The sequence below is a fragment of the Lissotriton helveticus genome, chromosome 8 (genome assembly GCF_964261635.1).
Source record: "Lissotriton helveticus chromosome 8, aLisHel1.1, whole genome shotgun sequence".
NCBI lineage: Eukaryota > Metazoa > Chordata > Amphibia > Caudata > Salamandridae > Lissotriton > Lissotriton helveticus.
In genome coordinates this window covers 1,226,652,771-1,226,672,860 of record NC_136069.1, presented here as the reverse complement: position 1 = coordinate 1,226,672,860, position 20,090 = coordinate 1,226,652,771, and the positions used below count along the sequence as shown (strand labels likewise).

At 43.8% G+C, this 20,090-nt stretch overlaps 1 protein-coding gene across 14 annotated transcripts in view; it reads left to right on the top strand.

The window, feature by feature from the left end:
• The window catches only part of INPP4A (inositol polyphosphate-4-phosphatase type I A), a 1,031,799-nt gene that overhangs the window by 754,510 nt on the left and 257,199 nt on the right, over positions 1-20,090 (top strand). For 8 of the 14 annotated variants that reach the window (XM_078658189.1, XM_078658185.1, XM_078658191.1 and 5 more), the window contains 2 exons: positions 3,418-3,601; positions 18,362-18,580. In XM_078658189.1, coding sequence (XP_078514315.1) covers positions 3,418-3,601; positions 18,362-18,580 — 403 coding nt within the window. Of the gene's footprint in view, positions 1-811; positions 830-3,417; positions 3,602-18,361; positions 18,581-20,090 lie in introns of all 14 variants that reach the window. The other 6 variants (XM_078658188.1, XM_078658193.1, XM_078658181.1 and 3 more) reach the window with 1 other exon arrangement.

The window sequence follows — 20,090 nt, the reverse complement described above, 5'->3', positions numbered from 1 at the left end:
ATGCTCGACCTAATAAAGGATGCATTCACTCCACTTGCATATACAATTTCAACTGAGTAGTGAACTGTTTTAAACACAGATGGGTGGGTGGAGACTTGTGAGAAATGAGCAGTGTTACCTGTTAATGTTTGCTAAAGGTCCAGCTGGCTTTAGCTTGCATGAAGTCCTTATACATCAAGAGGTTGTGGTTCAATCAACAAAATAGAGCCTTGAGAAGAAAATCGAGCTATTTGGGCAGCAAAGCAGAGAAAAATGACTTGCAGAGGTCCTCATTCAGAGGCGAACGCAAATTGATCAGCCTCACATGTGAAAATTGCAGAGTCCCTCTTTCCAGGAAGGGTGCAAAGTGCCTTCCTCCCAGATGAAAAGTGCACACCTGGTAAGTATCCATTAAAGACTGAGCTTGGTTCGATATTTATCAGGTGCCCAATTTGCACCAGTGCTCATTTACACTCCTCATAATGTGGGATAACACACAAATATTGCATGTTATTGCCCATTCCGAGGTGCGCACTCATGGTGATTAAGCACAGTGACGCTTTGCTAGAGTGTTAGATCTCGTATGGTTCATGACCGTATTACTATGCATTCCAGAAGGAATGTGTACCTGTTCATCCCTCCCCAACACAGGTACACACAGCCACTCCCAGGTGTTTCCATAAGAACGAGTGGCAAAGCCTTTTTTCTTTTAATCCAATGATGATTCCTTAAACACTTTATTTTCTTCCTTTAATTAATGTATTCATTTTTTTCCGCTGTGCTTTTGCCATTTGCTAACAATTTGCTAATTTTTGTTGATTTCTTTTTTTAGCAGTTTTGAGGAGTGTTGGTGAGTTTTCTGTTTTTGAGAGCCTGTTGAGAGAAGTGTTCCTCTGTCACTCTGGCACAAAATAGTATAATCTGTATTATGCTGTTTATTTCACCTCCCCTAGTCACCTGTCACCTGCAGAAAAAATGCATTTTTATTTTGTATTTACTTCCATTGTCTCAACTGCCATGCATCACTGTGCTTGCTTGTTGTTTTGCAATGTTTGTTGGTATGTAATTTAGGAATGACAGCACTTTGCGTTCTGTACTCCCACCAGCAACACTCCAATGACAGCTGTTACCAGAACTGCAGTTTGAAAACTATCCAGAAATTGCAAATTCCCTGCTGTCACACACAGCCATGAAAATCTAGAACTGTAATTTTGCCTAGAATATTTCTCTTCCATATTAACCAGAAAAATATTTAAAAATAACATGTGACCTCATTTATTGAGTTTTTTTTATTACAATAAATTCTTTCAAGCTTTCAAAAGCATCTACTTGACTTTGCATCGCACTGCCTCTTTTTTGCAGGTGAAAATTTGTTAGGTAAGCCTGTGGATCTTTTCCCTGATCCCTGTCAGTTTCTAGAAGGCAGACAGCAGCACATTGCTGTGAATTAGCTCTGTGGTGAAATACATGGATGCACTCTGTATGTTTGAGGCTCCTAGTATTCCAGAGCTCATTCTGGCTTTTCTCGGGTCAACGCTATTCATTTGAAAGAGTGTTTGCAGTTTGGAATGCAGATGTATGTCAACAAGCCATGCCATTTCCAATAAAAAAAATATGTTATCATAAACAGTACTTCATTTTCAGTTGCTTGTTTAATTAGTAAATATTGGTGAAAGTCATTTATCTATACACATAACCTCCTTTTCTGAAAAACACTTGATGCACAATAACATTTTTGTGAAGAATATACTGAAGAGGTTTTTAGTTTATTAATTCTCTTTGTAAGTGTAGTATTCCTTTTTTCTGGTCCTCCAATTTTGCAAACTGGGACTACAAGGGAACACAACATTTCCAAATTGACATTGGGGAGTCATAATACCAAAGTGTTGCAGTCATTATTTTTACTGCGTGCGTACCCCTTAGCAAATATACTTTGGGAGATGGCACAATCCCAGCTTTTTGGGAATTGTAATGTAAATGTACAGCCATATACCGCTTTACAATATTCGATCAGCGTGTGGACACCACACATGAAACAGACACAATGAATTGAAACTTCAAATTATGGAGTGGCAAGAGTAACGTTGGCTCTCTCTTAATGTGTATATCCCGAGTTACAAAAGACTGAAACTTGAATGTTGAGCAAAAGTTGGGTAAACTGCAATATGAGTTTACGGCCCTTCCCACACCTTCCAAGTCATGAAAAGTCAAAAGGTCTTAATTAACAAATAGCTGCAATGCCAAAACAGCCGTGTCACACTTGGTATTCAGAAAGTCCTTCTATTCCATTAAAGTCATAGAAGTTCAACCAGCCAACCTTTAAGAGATAGAATTCCAACTAACCAACACATGTTTTGTTATGGTAAGGGTAGTTAGTACCTTTTACTTCATCAGGAGTGGAAAATAACATATATGTGATTTCCAGTCGCCTCTATCACTCCTGGAAATTCACAAATCTACCAATTGCAGGTGAATTTGAAGGTTCATCAGAGTATAAACATATTTAGGGAACTGCAGGATAAAACAAACTGTGTAGTCTAGTTAGAAACAGCTTGCAAGTGAAAGTAAATCCTATAGCATTGAAGTGTAGTATGCTACCCACTAGTTACGTTATGCAAGCAAATCGGGACTACAATGGAACATAGCTTTTCCAAACTGATATGGGGGAGTGATAATGCCAATCTGTTACAGTCATTTTTACTGTGTGCCTGCGCCATAATAAAAAGACTTTGTAAGAAGGCACAATCCATGCTTTTTGGCAATTGTAATGTACATTTCTAGTCATAGGCCTCTACGCATTATTTTACCTGCGTGTGGACACCACACACTGCACAGGCACTGTTAAACCAGGGCTTAAGTGGGAAAAGGCTCACTGAACATTGATGCCAGGTACACGCCAAGGATCTTTCACCGAGTAAAGAAACCTGAGCAGGAGAGATTAAACCTGCAGTGATATCCAAATCTCATTGAGCTTACTTCTGACAGTAAGACATACACACAATTTGACAGTGACCTATTAGCAGTGAACTTTGTGTACATACTATTTCAGTAGCAGCCATGGGAAGGGTCCAGCAAGTTGTTGACGCAAGAGTAATTTATGGTGGGAGTAGGATGTTTCTTAGGGAGCTAAAAAGAAAATTGTAGTCCTTATCTGGATCTTTTCGAGTTGAAAATAAAAATAATTTGAAATCACAGGTACCTTTGTGTTGTATCACAACTGATTGGAGCTTGGGGTGACTCCTATTATTACCTATTTTTTTCTTTTGGGATTTTGACCGTTGATAGAGTAGAGCAAAAGATAGTGCTGCATATCTGGTAGGTTGGCCATGGCATGTGTGTAGCCTGGACGAATGACTCACGGTGCAAGTTTGTAGTATGTTCTAACACGGGTTTGTCTGTTTAATGTATCTTCCGTTTGCTTTTTACCCGTTTCCTCAGTACTTCTCTAGCCTCTCAGTCCATCATTTACATACCCCAGGATATCGTTCGGGCAAAGGAGATTATTGCAAACATTAACACTCTGAAGACCCAAGTCAGCTACTACGCAGAAAGACTCTCAAGAGCAGCCAAGGACAGATCCGCCAATGGTCTTGAGAGGACACTGGCCATTTTGGCAGACAAGGTGAAAGGATGATTTCTTGTCTCTGTTCGTACCTTTCATACTGTTTCCCAGTTGCTTAAGATGTAGATTTTGTGGCTCTTTACATATAGTTTGACTATTTGAACTGTGGGTTAAATGAATGTACTTTCCCTAAATTAAGATAACCAGACACATTCAAAGCTAGTTTTTTATGCATTTTCTAATATTTTAATAATCATACAAATGGTTGATTTCATAACTCCTAGTGTTATTTTAAGGTATGCCAAATCAATATTACATGCCCATAATCAGAGTATTGCTTCAATTCATGATTTAATTTGAGTCCTGCTCATCATGAGCGAGATAAGACTGCATGTGTGGGAACTTTTCCAGGAGCCCCAGGCCATTCATTGGTTACTAGGCTGGCTAAGATTGAAACAGTCAGATCCAATTATCACCAGTCACCTAGGACTTAACTTTATTATTGAGCCCAAAAGAGAGCACCAAGTACATCTCTTTAACACTTAAACCTCCTGCAGCGAAGTCAAGCACTTTAAGACATACTCAGGGAGGTAGTGTGGGGTTATAGACTCAGAATTCAATCGGCCTTCTAGCAACAATCAACAAATCAGTCTCATGTCAGTGCTTTGGTGTACAAAAAGGAAAGGTACTTTACTTTTGCACAACTGTACAAAAAAGTTGAAGTGTACTTAATGTCTTATGCTTGTACCTTTTATAGGCCCTGGTGTAGTTAGACGTCTGGTATTACACTAGGATAGAGTTTAATCAGTAATGCTTAATGGACCTATGGTCCTACTTTGAGAGGCCCATGGAGAAACTGTTCTTGCAGTAACCTCTAACATACTGTGGTCTTGCTGACCCCCACACCCAAGAGTCAGGTGATTTTAGATACAGTGAGATAATGGTACCCCTCCCTTCTGCAATTGCAGCCACCCGTAACTTTTTATGTCCTAGATCATGTTCATGATCTACAGTTTTGGGTCTACACTTGCATGTGTCAGTGGAGCATCTCCACTCTAGATGGTATGCTCCTTGCATGGCCTACTGAGCAGGGATTGTTTGCTTTCTGCTCCAGCCCAGCCGATAATATTGTGGTCTGTGGTATGTTTGCCTGCACATGCCCTGCCTGGTGAGCATCGGCAGCACAAGCACCAGGATCAGCAGTGGAGCAGCTATAAGTCGCACTGATTGCCATCTAGTGGGCCTTGCTTTGCAGCATCTTCTTCTGGCCCAAACACTAGTACATCACCCAAACGTTGGTAGGAGCCCACCCTGGCTCACAGTAGAGATATTCCAGCATCAGTATCCTCTTTGAGTATGCCTGCCTCCTTGACACGGGCCAGAAGCCAAATGTGGTCATGAGTCTACCACCACCTGTCATATCTAGGCACTACATCCTCTCACTGCGCTAGCCTGCTAAGCATTGTGTTAATCTTCAGGAAGGCCCTACAGTCGCAGGCACTTCATTGGCTCAGCAAACACTGCACGGATACTCAGATCATCCTGACTTCTCCTTTCAGTGTGAGGGGTGCTGGTCTTGCAGCAGCAGTCTCATCTTGACACCACCTCAGCTTCTTTACTTTCCTTTTTCTCATGCAAGGACACCTTTGATGTTCCGTCTAAGCAGTTGGTCACTTCATTCCTTCAAGTTAGGTCCCAGGGCATCTTCGAGTGGCAGCTTTATGTCTCCCCATGTTTCATACCTGGGCACACGCTCTTCAGCTCCAATCAGGGAACTTGTTCTGTTCCAAATGTGTGTTCGAATTTGAATGTCAGTTGGAAGATTTTGTGATCTTCATTCAGCATTCTTATGCTTAGATAATTCTCATCATATGTCTTGACTAATTTGCTTCAGTGATTAGAATATCAAAAAGAAATTACTCTCACCAGGTCCTGAAATTAGCATCAAATTTGTGAAAATGTTGCAACCACAGAATTAATCTCCCTTCACAAAATTACTAGACTCAGCTCACTGTCAGTACCAACACTCGCAATGTCGTAAGCATGCATTGAAAAAGAATGAATCCTGGAGAATTATGAGAAAATCCCCATTATCCCACCATCCAGACTCTCCTACTTATAGTGGTACAGTTATTCTTCCCTAGAGAGTGAATATGTTGGGGCATAAGGCACAAAAAAATGTTTTGATGGAGGATGGGTAGACAAATTGTAAGCAGAGACAAAAGGTCAAAGTGAAAGGTAAAACTGGAAACCGACATAGGATGTGAGGACGAGGAAGGAAAGGTCTGGCCCACTGGAAGGCAGAGAGGAGAGAGAGGCCAATACATGAGCATTAGAGACAGAGATCAAATAAAAATGGAGATAGACAGGGAGGGAGGCGAATGTTAGGAAGTTAGGAGATACAATGGAAAACAAAGAGATGTGTGACAGCCGCGCAAAGACAATGTATAGGAAACTAACTCTCTGTATGTAGCACTAAACATAAGTACACAGTGGATCCCCAGTTTGTTTACAGAGGCTAAAGAAGACAGTACTAACGCTCTCTTTTGTGGTAGCGTGGGAAAGCAGTTAGGCTTATCAGAGGATAGTGCTATGCATTTGTTGTACTCACAGAGGCAATAAATGACACACACTCAAAGAATAAATCCGAGACCAAATTAGAAAAATAACACTTATTTTTATAGATTTTTTAAAAACAAAAATTTAGTTAAAAAGTAAGTAATGTTTTTGTTGGCAATTCTTATAGGTATGTAAATCTTTCAAAATGTTGCACCTTTACGCACAAAGCAATCCTATGGAAGGCAAAGACATACATGCATAAAGGTAAGTATAGTGGGATTCGCCAGGGGCCTTGGAGCAAGGGGACATAGCCAGTTCCTCGGTACTCGGGCTGGGCGACTTGGGTGCAGAGTGGTTAGGTTGACTGAGCTGGATGTGCAGAGATGCTCCTCACTGTTGGGGACAGGCAGCTGGCAGGGGCAAAATCAGGAGAGCTGGGCCACTCACAAAGTGGGCCTCAGTGATGCTGATGTCCCTTGACAGCTGCTCGGTCGTAAGTATCTGGATTAGACTCTTGATGTTTGTGTTTGGTGCAGAGCGTCTGGTACCCTGGGGATTGGTGCTACACGGCCCCGGTTGGTCCTGGTGTCTTCACACTGGGTCGGAAGACAACTTTGACCCTCCAGAGCACGAATACTTCTTCCTGGTCGTCTGTGGTGTCGGTCAAGTCAGGGAGATGCCAGATGGTGGGCCGGACTCTGTTTATAGGTGACTGCAGGGCAGTAGCTCCTCTACTTCAAGGGAGGATGTAGGCGATTTTTGATGGGCTGGCAGGCAACCCAAGGCTGTGGTAGATCTCCAACCTGCAGGACGAGTCACTCTGTTGGGATTGTTGAGAGAGTTACGAGCAGGCAGGGTTTCGAACCAAAAGTTCAAAGGTTTTCTGCATTTCTTGCCAGACAGTAACTCTTCTTCATGCTTCTTCTCTTGATCTGTTGAATCTGAGTTCTTGGGTTTAGGGGTGCCACCTAAATATTCAATTTAGGGGCATTAAGGAGAGTGACAGGTAGTAGTCAATGGGCTACCTACTTTTAGGGGATCTACACCTTCTACATGACCACTTCCTGTGGGAAGTGGTCAAAACCCTCACCCTAGAAGGCTAATTCTGTCCCAGACAAGATGGAAGAATCTGAGACGGTGGTGTACAGATCAGCTAGGCCTCCGTAGGGGTGATGCTGGCTTGGTGCTGGACACATTTCCTAATCTTACTAATTTTCCCGCTTGTCTTGCCGCCAAAGCATGTGGTCAGGACGGGGAGGGTGGTGGCATGGCATCTCCACTATCTGGAGAGGCCTGGGTCGCGTAACAAAGGTGGCATAGCCTTTGAAGCTTCCTGCCCTGGAATGCAGTTGATTCAGAAAAGGGGGTGGTGATGAACAGAGTGCCTGAATTAAGCAGACCACTCTTACCCAGTCCAAAGATCAGGGCTTGATCCATCACCGTTATTTAGCTCACTACCCCATCCCAGCTCGGAACCTGGCTATATGCAAATTAGTCTGTCCCTGGCCCAGTGCATGATGGGAACAGGGCAAACCAAACTACCAAGCCAATTCTTATACTGGGAAGGAAACAAGCTTCCGGGGACCGGTTTCTGCCATTTCAGGCATCGTCGTCCCGGCTTTCTTGAATCCTGATGGTGCAATGAGCAAGGGACTCACATCTGAGTATACCCTTCCACGCTTATGGTGGACAAAATGATTCAGAAAAGGGGGTGGTGATGAACAGAGTGCCTGAATTAAGCAGACCACTCTTACCCAGTCCAAAAATCAGGGCTTGATACATCACCGTTTTTTAGCTCACTGCACCATCCCAGCTCAGAACTTGGCTATATGCAAATTAGTCTGTTCCTGTCCCAGTGCATGATGGGAACAGGGCAAACCAAACTACCAAGCCAATTCTTATACTGGGAAGGAAACAAGCTTCCGGGGACCGGTTTCTGCCATTTCAGGCATCGTCGGCCCGGCTTTCTTGAATCCTGATGGTGCAATGAGCAAGTGACTCACATCTGAGTATACCCTTCCACGCTTATGGTGGACAAAATGATTCAGAAAAGGGGGTGGTGATGAACAGAGTGCCTGAATTAAGCAGACCACTCTTACCCAGTCCAAAGATCAGGGCTTGATCCATCACCATTTTTTAGCTCACTGCACCATCCCAGCTCAGAACTTGGCTATATGCAAATTAGTCTGTTCCTGTCCCAGTGCATGATGGGAACAGGGCAAACCAAACTACCAAGCCAATTCTTATACTGGAAGGAAACAAGCTTCCGGGGACCGGTTTCTGCCATTTCAGGCGTCGTCGGCCCGGCTTGCTTGAATCCTGATGGTGCAATGAGCAAGGGACTCACATCTGAGTATACCCTTCCACGCTTATGGTGGACAAAATGATTCAGAAAAGGGGGTGGTGATGAACAGAGTGCCTGAATTAAGCAGACCACTCTTACCCAGTCCAAAGATCAGGGCTTGATCCATCACCGTTTTTTAGCTCACTGCACCATCCCAGCTCAGAACTTGGCTATATGCAAATTAGTCTGTTCCTGACTCTGTTCATCACCACCCCCTTTTCTGAATCGTTTTTGGCCACTATAGGTGTGGCAGGGTATACTCAGACATGAGTCCCTTGCTCACTGCTCCATCAGGATTCAAGCAAGCCGGGCCGACGAGGCTGAAATGCCAGAAAATGGTCCCCGGTAGCTTGTCTCCTTTCTGGTGAAGAATTGGCTTGGTAGTTTGGTCTGCCCTGTTCCCATGATGCACTGGGCCAGGGACAGACTAATTTGCATATAGCCAGGTACTGAGCTGGGATGGGGCAGTGAGCTAAATAACGGTGATGGACCAAGCCCTGATCTTTGGACTGGGTAAGAGTGGTCTGCTTAATTCAGACACTCTGTTCATCACCACCCCCTTTTCTGAATCTGGAATGCAGTTCCTGCATGGAGGAGGCTCCACACAGGAACTGGGCAGGTTCTGCCCAGTGCAGGCTTTGTTTCTCGACCTCCAAGAGTTATTGCTCTCACCTCAGGAGATCAGAAACTTGTCTAGGAAGGCTGGATGATCGAAACCAGTCAGTCAAAACACTAGTAGTCAGTAGATTTTCAGGGGACACCTTTAAGGTGCTCTCTGGTGCATTTATTAATAAATCCAGCACTGGCATCAGTGTGGGTTTAATAATATGAGGTGTTTGGTACTAAACATCTGAGGGTACAGTGAAGCCATCATGTAGCTGGGGAACTCATAATCACGAGTGTCCAGCCCATGTACTCGGCATGGTTTCCCTGTGCACTTGTGGTACGTAAGAATGGACTTAGATATCCCTGGGACTTATCCACTGTTGCAGATATGCTCACACATGGGCATATTGCACCATTCCTTAGGGCTGTAAGGCCTGTCGTAGGAGTGACTTATCTATACCACACATAGTGCTTGGCAAGCATGGTATTCAGGGATGTTTGTCATGTCGACTTTTCACTTTTCTCTGTACTAAGACATGCAGGCTGCAATGACAGTTTGCATGAACTTAGTGAGGGGTCCCTCTGGATGGCACAATTCATGCTGCAGCCCTTACGGACCCTCTGTAGTCCCAATGTCCTAGGTACCATGGGTACCATTTACTAGGGACTTTCTTGGACTCTAAAGTGTTGCCACATTGTGGATCAATGGTACATTATGGGAAATAACACTGGTACTGTGGGCCTGGTTAGCAGGAAACCAGTACACTTTCAGTCAAAGTTGCATCAGATACCAGGCAAAAAGTTGGGGCCTGACCATGTTAAAAAGGGCACTTTCCTACACAATGCGATCACTGTATGTTTCCCTTTCCCAGTGTGACCCCAAGCAAGGTGTTCATGGTTAAAAGTTGATGAGGGTAAAGGAAATCACACAGACTGTCTCCTTAAGGTTTCATATGCATATATATTTAATACTGATTGTAATATGTATTTTTGTAAGAATAAATCTACAACTTTAAATACTGCTTTTGTAAGTTTTAGAGGAGCAAATGTTATTTACAAATGGTAGACCTGTTGTTGTATAACTTATATATGCTTTTACAAACAGACATTCTGTTTCACACGGTCTTCCCTTACTTACCTGATAATTTAGTGGGTAATAAATATGATATGCTACATGTACACTCCCCATACCAATCTGGTGGAGGCATTGCAATGCATTTCCTTTTTTTAAAAAAAATATTTCTTTATTGTAATAACTCTCAGATACACATCTACACAGAACTAAATCTGTACAGTATCAGTTTAAATGTTAGTTTAGGATTAACACCCCTTTACTGCTAATAATGTTGAGATTTCCACAGCAGTGCAGTCTCCATGACTCATAAAATCACTTCCATATATGGATACCCATGTACACTGAGACATGAGAATATTAATTGGTGGTGTCGACCAGCGTACCCCAAGACTTGTCCGTTCACTACTTCGAATTCCACCCATCAGCCCTCAACCCAAGTGTCATCTCTGATCTTCCCCACCTCAAAGCACCAGGCAATCCGGAAAACCTAACTAGTGAAGGGTGCACCCTTATTATTTAGAGATCAGTTATCTCACCTTATTCCTATTTAACATTCTCTAAATAATTTGTGGACAATATCTGTATATGCAAACATATGGGCCTTACACTTTTGAACATTTCATATTGTGGTCAGATACCAGTCAGTATCCTTTAAACACAGGCATATGAATATTTGTCCTGAAACTTTGAATTGGCTTTTTCAACTGTGTGTCTCTAGTCAAGTCCCAAAACAAATAGCACCCTAAGTCCTTGGCAGGTGACGTTCTTCTTTGTCGTGACGGCTTCGAAGACCATCCCTTCATCTGTTGAGACACCATCTACTTGACTGTTAGAGAACCTGAATTGTCTGCACACTTCCATCTCAACTAATTCATTTTAAGGTAGCAATTCGGACTTTAAGAAGGATTACCAGAAATACCAAGATTCATTGATTGAATGCTATAGTATTCTTCTTTAGGTTCAATTGAGTGATGGAATTCAAAATACATTCTAGGTAATTCCTTGCTGATTTGTGTCACTCAAAAATTAGTCTTGCCCATTCCTTTGAGTGTTTCCTGTTGGTATTGCTTCTGTGCATTACATTATTTCTAGCAATCCATCTCTGGCTGTTACCTTGGTATCAATATTGTGAAGGGTACCCTGCATCTCCTTAAGACTTCTTGCTCCACTCCAGTGTCTCGGCTTCATTCATCTACATATTTGCCTAGAATGTGACAGACTTAAAGAGGGGCATAGCAGGCTTTGCCCACAACTTGCATTTTTAATGGTACAGTGTGAGCTGTTACTTTTTTAAAGAATGTTAAGTAAAGATCCTTGTGTGTTACATGTGAGAATTTAAATATTGCTACAGAGAAAGATGATTCTGTGTTTTTTAGGATCCAGCAAGATGCAAGTATGCGTGTGTGTGTGTATTTTTATTTAGCATAATCTGCAAGAGCCTCTTTGGACACTGTCTGAATAAGTGACATTTTTTTAAGAAAGCCTGTAAATAAATGATTTAGTTGGACTTACTAAGAAAACTTGTTCCAGAAGGATAGGAGCTTCTCTTTCCTTGCCTTCCTGTTCGCTCAAGAAACCCTTTAAAATATTAAAGTGCTGGTCAATGGAAAGTACTGGGATTTTAGCTCAGACGCAGAGCACCCAAGTAAGAAGCCCTCCCTTGTTGCCCTGTTGATTCCTTTATGTGATATAGTTTGAAGGTAGCTTGTACTGACACTTTTAAGAGTTATGGTGAGCGTGGTTAGATTGCTGGTAAATTGTATTAATTACGCTACCCTCTTTGTTTCTGTCACTGAGAAACTGCTGTTTCAAACTGTTCTTTTAAGCAGTTGTGCGTTTCTTACTAGTCTATATGACGTGACTGCTTTAGAATGCATTAATACTCATTTATGCCCCACTTAAAGCGCCTTTAATGTGACCGCATAGCTGTTTGATGCATCCATCCCTTTAACATCCAGATCTTTTCATGAGGAGAGATACGCTTTCTTTCCAGCCCATGTGTCTGAGTAGCGGTCCGAGAAGATCATTAGGAGACTACCCTCAAATGTCACTTTTTGTTCTCATATGGTAGCTTATAGCACCTGCTCACTGATTTCTACAGAATCTATTACCACCATCACAACCCAGCAATGACACAAAATATTGTGTGATTCTTTGAGGGCAGCATACCTCTCACTACTTTCTTCTTCTAGGGATTTGAGACATCTCTTGTTATCCTTATGATCACCAACTGAGCATTAATTGTGGGATCCCCAGCAATGTGAGCTGGGTAGTCCTCTGCGGATTGACCAGTGTCTTGAATTTTTTCACCCACTGAATCGCATAATTTTTATTTTTTCTTGTAAATATTGTTATTTTTGGATGGTATCATGTTGCATACCCACTGATATACCTGGGCAAGGTCCTTAATCCAGACAGTAATTGTCAAATCTACATTCGGGATTGCAACACCCAGAGTTATTCATCAATGTTATGACAATTTATTAACTTATTCGTGGACACAGAAAAAGCAGATAATCTGGTATATTTTCTTTTTTTATCTTTTTTATTGATTATACGCAACCAGGTGGTAAAGGAGCCACCAAACTGCGAACAACAATGTGTGTCAAGTACAGTAAAGTTAACAGCAGGGCCACCAGCCCATACCACGAGGGCCTTCCACCAAATATTTACACACATGAACAAACAACGACGTCACCCACGTACCATAATAAAGCACCCCTTTATAGCTGTCAACATTGGGGATTCCACTTGTGCCACCTATTAGGGGCCGGATTCATCTGTGCTCTTGCACAGGCTCCACATTTCTCAAACGTTTGCGGATAACCCTGTGTAGGAAAGTGCCTTTTTAGGTCTCGGCTAGCCGCGCGAAGCGCGTCTCCGGTTCCCAGGAGAGAATCCTGGCCGCGCGCATCGCCTTGGAGGCGATTTCAAACTGACACGCGCACGCGAACGAGCGCTGTGGCCAGGCGATGTCTGCTGGGAAGCACACACGCATGCGCATACACACACACAAGCGCCCACGCACGCACATACATACAGAGACACCCACCCCCCCGCACACATACACGCACGCGCGCACACACACACACGAGTGCACCCCCCCTCTCCCCCGCCGTCGCACACATGCATACACACACAAGCACACACACACACACACAACGAGGGAACCAAGCCCCCCCCCAGCCCTTTTCAACTTACCAGGTGAATTCTGTGGGACTCCGCTCTCCTTCTGACGTCGCGAGACGCTTTCACTCCGCCTTCTCTTCCGGTCCGGACGCAGCCCCGCCCCCGTCACAGGCGACTTTGCCTGACTTCCGGTGAGGTTGCTGGGCTCGTGAGTAACAGTGACTTCCTTGTTTTTCCTCACTCTTCCCCCTCTCCTTGTTGAAAGCTCGTCCGTTGCTAAGTTCTCCTTTGTGCATCCAACCAAGAGAAACCCAAATATCATCCTTACACAATACTCCGCTTATCTAGACAAGATAAATTAGAAATATAATACAAGGCAGCTAATTCTGACCCGAACCTCTTTAAAGTGAATTGAAAGCTACACTTGAAGGTTGCCACTCTCATCTGAACTCCGTCTGCCAGCTCGATTACTGTGGTCACTTAGGGCGCGGAGGAGATGCAGATCAGGTCCCTTGGTCAGGGAACTGAAGCATCCTGCAGAGATGATTTAGAGATGCGGAAACCTGTTAGTGAATCGATATGGACTGATCTGCTTGCCCAATCTGACATGTAATTAAGCCGAGGATGGTGACCACGAACCAGTGAGGTCCCGAACAGACGGCTCAGAGTTTGCCTTTGCACAGTGTGGGAAGCCATCAAGCGGGTGGATGGGTGTCATGGAGCGGGTGATGGTGTTCATGTCATACCCGGTGCTGTGTGTGATTCTCCTTTGTCCCTATCTTGGCGGTAGTGCTGCAGGCATTAACAACGGTGGTATGGGATTGGCCAAAGTAAGCAGGACTCCATCACAAACCCTTTTGAAGTACATCATACCCGAACTGGGACCGTGAGATTATTGAAGTCGATGCCACATTACTCTATATAGGGCTATGTTTTCACACTGAGGGAGTCATTACATATTGGCTGTGAAAACGGAGATAACAACAAGTGCGAGATTTCAAGTTTTCCAAAATTTTCCCCAAGACTAATTGGTTTTGTGAGTGAACATCCACAAGGGTGAGGGGATCTACTTGGAAGAACCCAGAAAACGGGTATGTTTGTTGACTGTGCTGAAGGGGAAGTCATAAAGGCCCAATATTCGAACACCCAGGATTACCTGGTGAGGCAGCAACAAGTTGCCAGGTGGAAACAAACCAGGTGAAATTGAGTGGGTGTCCGTGTACAGAGCTGTATCGCCTCACCCACACCGGGCTGGGTGCATGTAACGATTGGCCCAGATGCCCTCAACACCTCCATTCAATGACACACATTTGCCCCACTCACTCTCAATTATTGTCTGCTCAGAACAGGTGGTAAATAACAGCTGAAGACAAAACTCTTAATTGGCCTGGGCAGCGGTCCAATTGCTGCCTGCAATTGTTTTTTTGATCCAGTAATTTCAGCTCTCTCTGGCTACTGTAGTTAGCCATACACATTACGCGACTGAGCTATTGGCATTGTAAATGACAATGACTTTTATTTATGTTTTGGTTTTTAAAACATAAATAAAAGACCTTGTCATTTACAATGTCAAGACCTTAAACTCGCGTTCATGTACAATGCTAATAGCTCTAACTTTTGCAATGCCGAGACCGTTGCATTGTAAATGCTTGTTTGAAAGTGTCACCCCTACTTGTTGCCTGGTATTCGATGCAATTTTGACTGGAAGTGCACTGGGTTCATTCTAACCAGGTCCCCAGAGCCAGATCTCTTTCCCTAAACTGTACAATTGTTTCCCCAATTGGCAATAACTTTAGCACTATCTGAAAGTCCCTAGTAAATAGTACTCCTATTACCTAGGGTACTAAAGAGGGTCCCTAAGGGCTGAGGCACGCATTGTGCCACCCTCAGGGACCCCTCACCACACTCAAGCAGACTGCATGTCTTGGCACTGACAAAAGTGAAAACACGACATGGCACACATCCCTGTGTGCCATGCCTGCAAACACAGCATGTTGTGTAGGTAAGTCACCCTTATAGCAGGCTTACATCACTAAGGCAGTGTGCACTGTACAACATGTGTGGGCATAACTGCACGATCAGATATGCGCCTGTACTGACCTGTCCCATTACTGGCTGTACAAGTGACCATGAAGGCCATTTCAAGGACATGTGCTGGACACTGGTAAACCCCCATCTACATGATAGCTTTACTAAAAATAGGGACGTTTGGTATCAAACAGCTCATATTTAAAAACACACACTGATTCCAGTGATGAATGTATTGATACATGCACCCAGAGGGCACCTTAGAGGTACCCCATGAAAGCCTACCAACTACTAGTGTGCTGAAAGACTGGTCCTAGCCAGCGTGCAACCACAGACGAGTTTCTGACCCCCAGGGGTGATGGCCTTTGCTCTAAGGTTCGGAACAAAGCAGTGTTTACACCCCGTCCCACAGGAGGACCTGCAAATTAGAATTCCAAGGCAGTGGGCTTCAAGGAGCCCACCGCCTTTGGTATGCGAATATGGCATCCTTCACTGGAGAGGATGCTGACCCCCGCAAATATGGTGTCTGAGCAAGAAAACACTAGAAATCAGAGAGGCGTGTTCACTTTCCTACTAGTTCCACCCCTAAGGTGGGCTACCTGAAGTGAAGACGAAAATCAGAAGGCTGTGATCTTTATGATGCCCACTTCCCACAGGAAGTACTCATATAAAGGGTGTAGTGACCCCAGAGTTCAGTAGGTTATTGGCTACTACCCTACACTCCCCTAACACCTCTAAATCTAGTACTTATGGGAGCCCTTAGCACCAGAAAATCAGATTCCTGCTAACCTAAGAAGAAAGACATTGAAGAGCCGTGAGATGCAAGAACTGTGGAGAAGCAACTGACTTGGCCCCAACCCCGCCAGCCCGTCTGCTGTTCCCACCAGATTGCGCTAAATTTGTCTCGTCCAGCAGCTGCTGTACCTCCAAAAGCCTGGGAGGACTGCCTGCCTTCAACAAAGACCCAGGTATTCCTGTGGAGTAGCAGAGCTGCTATCCTGCAGGCACTCCAAAAGAACCGCTGCAAACCAGACACTGGAAAGCACCACTTCACCTACAGCTCCTATCCCGAGTTAAAGGGGACCAGTGGTGGCAGCGAGGTGCCCCGTCCGTCCAGAGATAAAGCCCACCTTGGGTTGCCAACAGTGGACTCACTGACGCTGCCTGCAACCTCTTTGTGCAGGCCCCCTCTTCACAAGTGTCTCCGGTGCCCGAAAACCCAATACATCAGAACACCTCTGCACCCACCCACCCTGCAGAAGATGACCAAAGGTGTCCCCACGTCCCCGAGCATCGTGAAACCTGAGCCCCCTTGTTGGTTCAGCCTGACTGGCCTCTCAGTCCCAGCCTCTATGCAACTGGAAGCTTCTCCATTAAAGTGAATGGGACACCCAGTGCCGTACCACACCTCTAAATACGGACACCCCAGCGCCTCCTGAGGTGACCTGTTGGTGTAGCCTTGGACCTTGCAAAAAAAGGAAATGATGGACGGATCACTGAAACATTTTAGACACTCACCCCAAGTCACTATTAGATCTGGGTTGAATCCATCATCATTCTTAAGCTCACTTCGCCACAGACCCAGCCATATGCAAATCAGTCCTTTACCCTGTTCCTTATGGGAACAGTTCAGCCCGAACTGCCAAGCCAGGTCTTCCCTGGACCGGAAACAAGCATCCTGGGACCGGTTTCAGGGTAATGCCCCTCATCAGCCAGGCTAGCTTGAATCCAGTGGAAAAGGGAGCAAGGGACCCACGTTTGCGCATACCCTGCCAACTTAGGGCGAACAAAATAAACACAAGGAAATGATGGACGAAGCGCTGAAACGTTTCAGACACTCACCCCCAGTGACCTTGGACCTTCCCCATACTCGCCTTAAGTCCAGGACATTGGTCCGTAAGTCGTTGTGTAGTGCCTGAATGCAGTACATGTTTTTCCCACAAGATAACATTGGGCACACGATGCTGAGAAGCACCTTTGCACCTGGCCGCCACAGCGCCACCCGAGCTGACCTAGTGGTGCTGCCTTGGACCTTGCCCTTTTCTCACCTTAAGTCCAAGAGATTGGTTCTGTAAGTCGCTGTGAAGTTACTGTATGCAGTATTTGTTTTTCCTCCATAGGATAACGTTGCTGCCTCTGAAAATTGCACTAAGTGTCAACTAAAAGTATTTTACTATGTCTAACCTTACTTACCTGATCATATTGATTCTGGTGCCCAAATATAAATAAAGATACATGTTATTTTTATAAGTTGGTGTTGATCTCCTTATTGAGTTATGAAAATCATGTACTGACTGTGTGTGGATTTGCAGATGTCTAACACTCCTATCTGATAATCCTAAGGCTGCTCGGCCACACTACCCCCTAGACGAGCACCTTGGGATTGCTAGAGCAAGCCCCTATCCACTTATAAGGGATACCTGAACTCTTTGCTTTAGGTAAATCTAGGACATATAGACTCTCTGTGTATGTTTCTATGTATTCTGAGCTACAGCGTTTTTAAAAATCTGATTTGCATTAAACTCACTCTAATATCCTTTTGCAACAAATATCTGCTTTTTGGTGTGTTACATTTTGCACTAGAGATTCTAATTTTAGTCTTCATGTTTATAAATATCCTGTCTCTTTCATATCAAAAAGCACCACATCAAGTATTTAAGTGGTTTTTGGGAAGTGTTATGGTGTGACCGTGTAATATATGGAGTAGAATATTGCAAACCTTCGGCCTTGTTTCTCTATATGGTCAAGGAACTCCTTGGTGACCTGCAATATCCTTATTATGTACAGCAGGGGTACATTATCCCTTATATTTTAAGTTGCAGTTTATATTGTTCATTGTTTCAGACCAGGAGGACCATACTAGACTGAAATGTATCCTTAATGCTAGTATAAGGATCTTAGTACATATCTAATTTTTCGCTGACTCTGCAGATACAGCTATGAAGACCCATTAACATTATACTATGCATTTTCTCTAATAAGCAGGATACAGAGATCTTAATTTCGAGCTTTATAGAGCAGTGGGAAATGAGTGGTTAGTTGCACTCTGTTAACACTTATTTATTTGCCATCCTTCTAGACAAGGCAGCTCGTCTCTGTCTGTGACTGCAGACTCCTGGCAAACGCAATCCAAGGGCTGAATGCTGCACGACCAGATTACATAGCATCCAAGGCGTCTCCTACCTCGGGAGATGTGGAACAGGTGATGCTAAGGAACGACCAAGACACGCTGGTGGCAAAATGGACAGGCAGAAATAGCCGGTCTTCTCTCCAAGTGGACTGGCACGAAGAAGAATGGGTGAGGTATCTTTAAGTTGCTTGTGTTTACAAAAGTGTGTCATTGTTTTCTGTTTGATCTTGTGGCTTTAGTATAATAAAGATGATTGAAATATGACTGTACAAAAAATCTGCAAATGCTGTGCCACTATACGGCATCACAGAATAATTTGTTTTCACCTGTGTTGGTTAGGGTAACAGAACACTTAATAGGAATTTCTTATCCTCAACAACTGACTTCAACAGACCCTGAGCATACCTCCTTCGAGAACTCTTCTCAATTTCATAATATCACTAGAGAAAGGGTACTAAACCCGGTGAAAGCTGCCTATACCTCAGTAAGATAAGAGTGCAGGGTATTAAGATCTGGAAGCCCGATGAATCTTGTCATCAAAGCCTTCTTCAGAAAGAAACAGACAAAATCTTCATATATGAGTACTTTGATTTTAATATGAAAGCAAACATTTTGCAGAATATTAAGGAAGGAAATGGAAAACTACTCAGCCAAAATGAAAGTGTATTCCCCTTTCTTGTGGCTTCCAGGTAGGGGGTACTGTAAATTATGTTTGCTACAGTGGTGTTGCTGTGATATACACATTCTACCATATTCTTTGATGCATTACATTTTCCTATAAAGCCTGGTAGTTATAAAGCAGTGGTCAAGATAAATTTTACTTAACAACCCTTCCCTTCATAGTTATTTATTTACAGTGATAGTGCAGGGGTAAGAACTCTTTAATCTGACTTTGAGAACCCACATCTCGACCAAATTATGGTGTGCTTGTCTCCAGAATTTTTATTCAAACTTCATATTCAGTAATCCACAATGGGATCTAAACAATTAACTTGACAATTTCAAAATCAAATACCTCAGATATTTAGCAAGTCTCGATTTGAGATTCGGTGTAGCACATGCAAACCCGTCGCAAGCATCTCACGGATCTCAGACCGTATTCAGAGCTAAAGAGGCACCCCATTAACATCGTCTGCCTTTTAGGGTGATATAATTCCTTTAGTGTGTATCATACAATAGAAAACAATGGCTCCCTCTCTGATTTCTTTGTGCATGCCATATTTCTGTACTGTAGTAAAATGAAATATATATGGTGTTATAGGTTACCTCTCAAGAAGGAGAACAATTTGCAAATAATCATCAAAACGAGTTTCATGAAACTAGTTAATGCTTAAAATGTTAGATCATATCAATCCCCGATCGGTCCTGAAGGTTTGGAACGGACTGGCGGTGCGTAAGGGATGCTAAACGTTCCCCTCCCCTCTAACTCCGGTGGTGGGAAATTCAGACTTTACACCGGGACTCGAACATGCCCTATTCCAGGCGTGGTAGGGGGGCTTGCTGTTGCTCTATTGGGCATTTTTAGACAAGGAGGGACCCATCTCTTTTGACAGATTACGGGAGGATTTAGCAATCCCTGAAAGCGAGAGGCTTCACTACCTCCAGATTAGACATTGGCTCATGCAACCCGCAGTTAAGGAGGCAGCACAAAGACACATGACAGATTTTGAAAGATGGC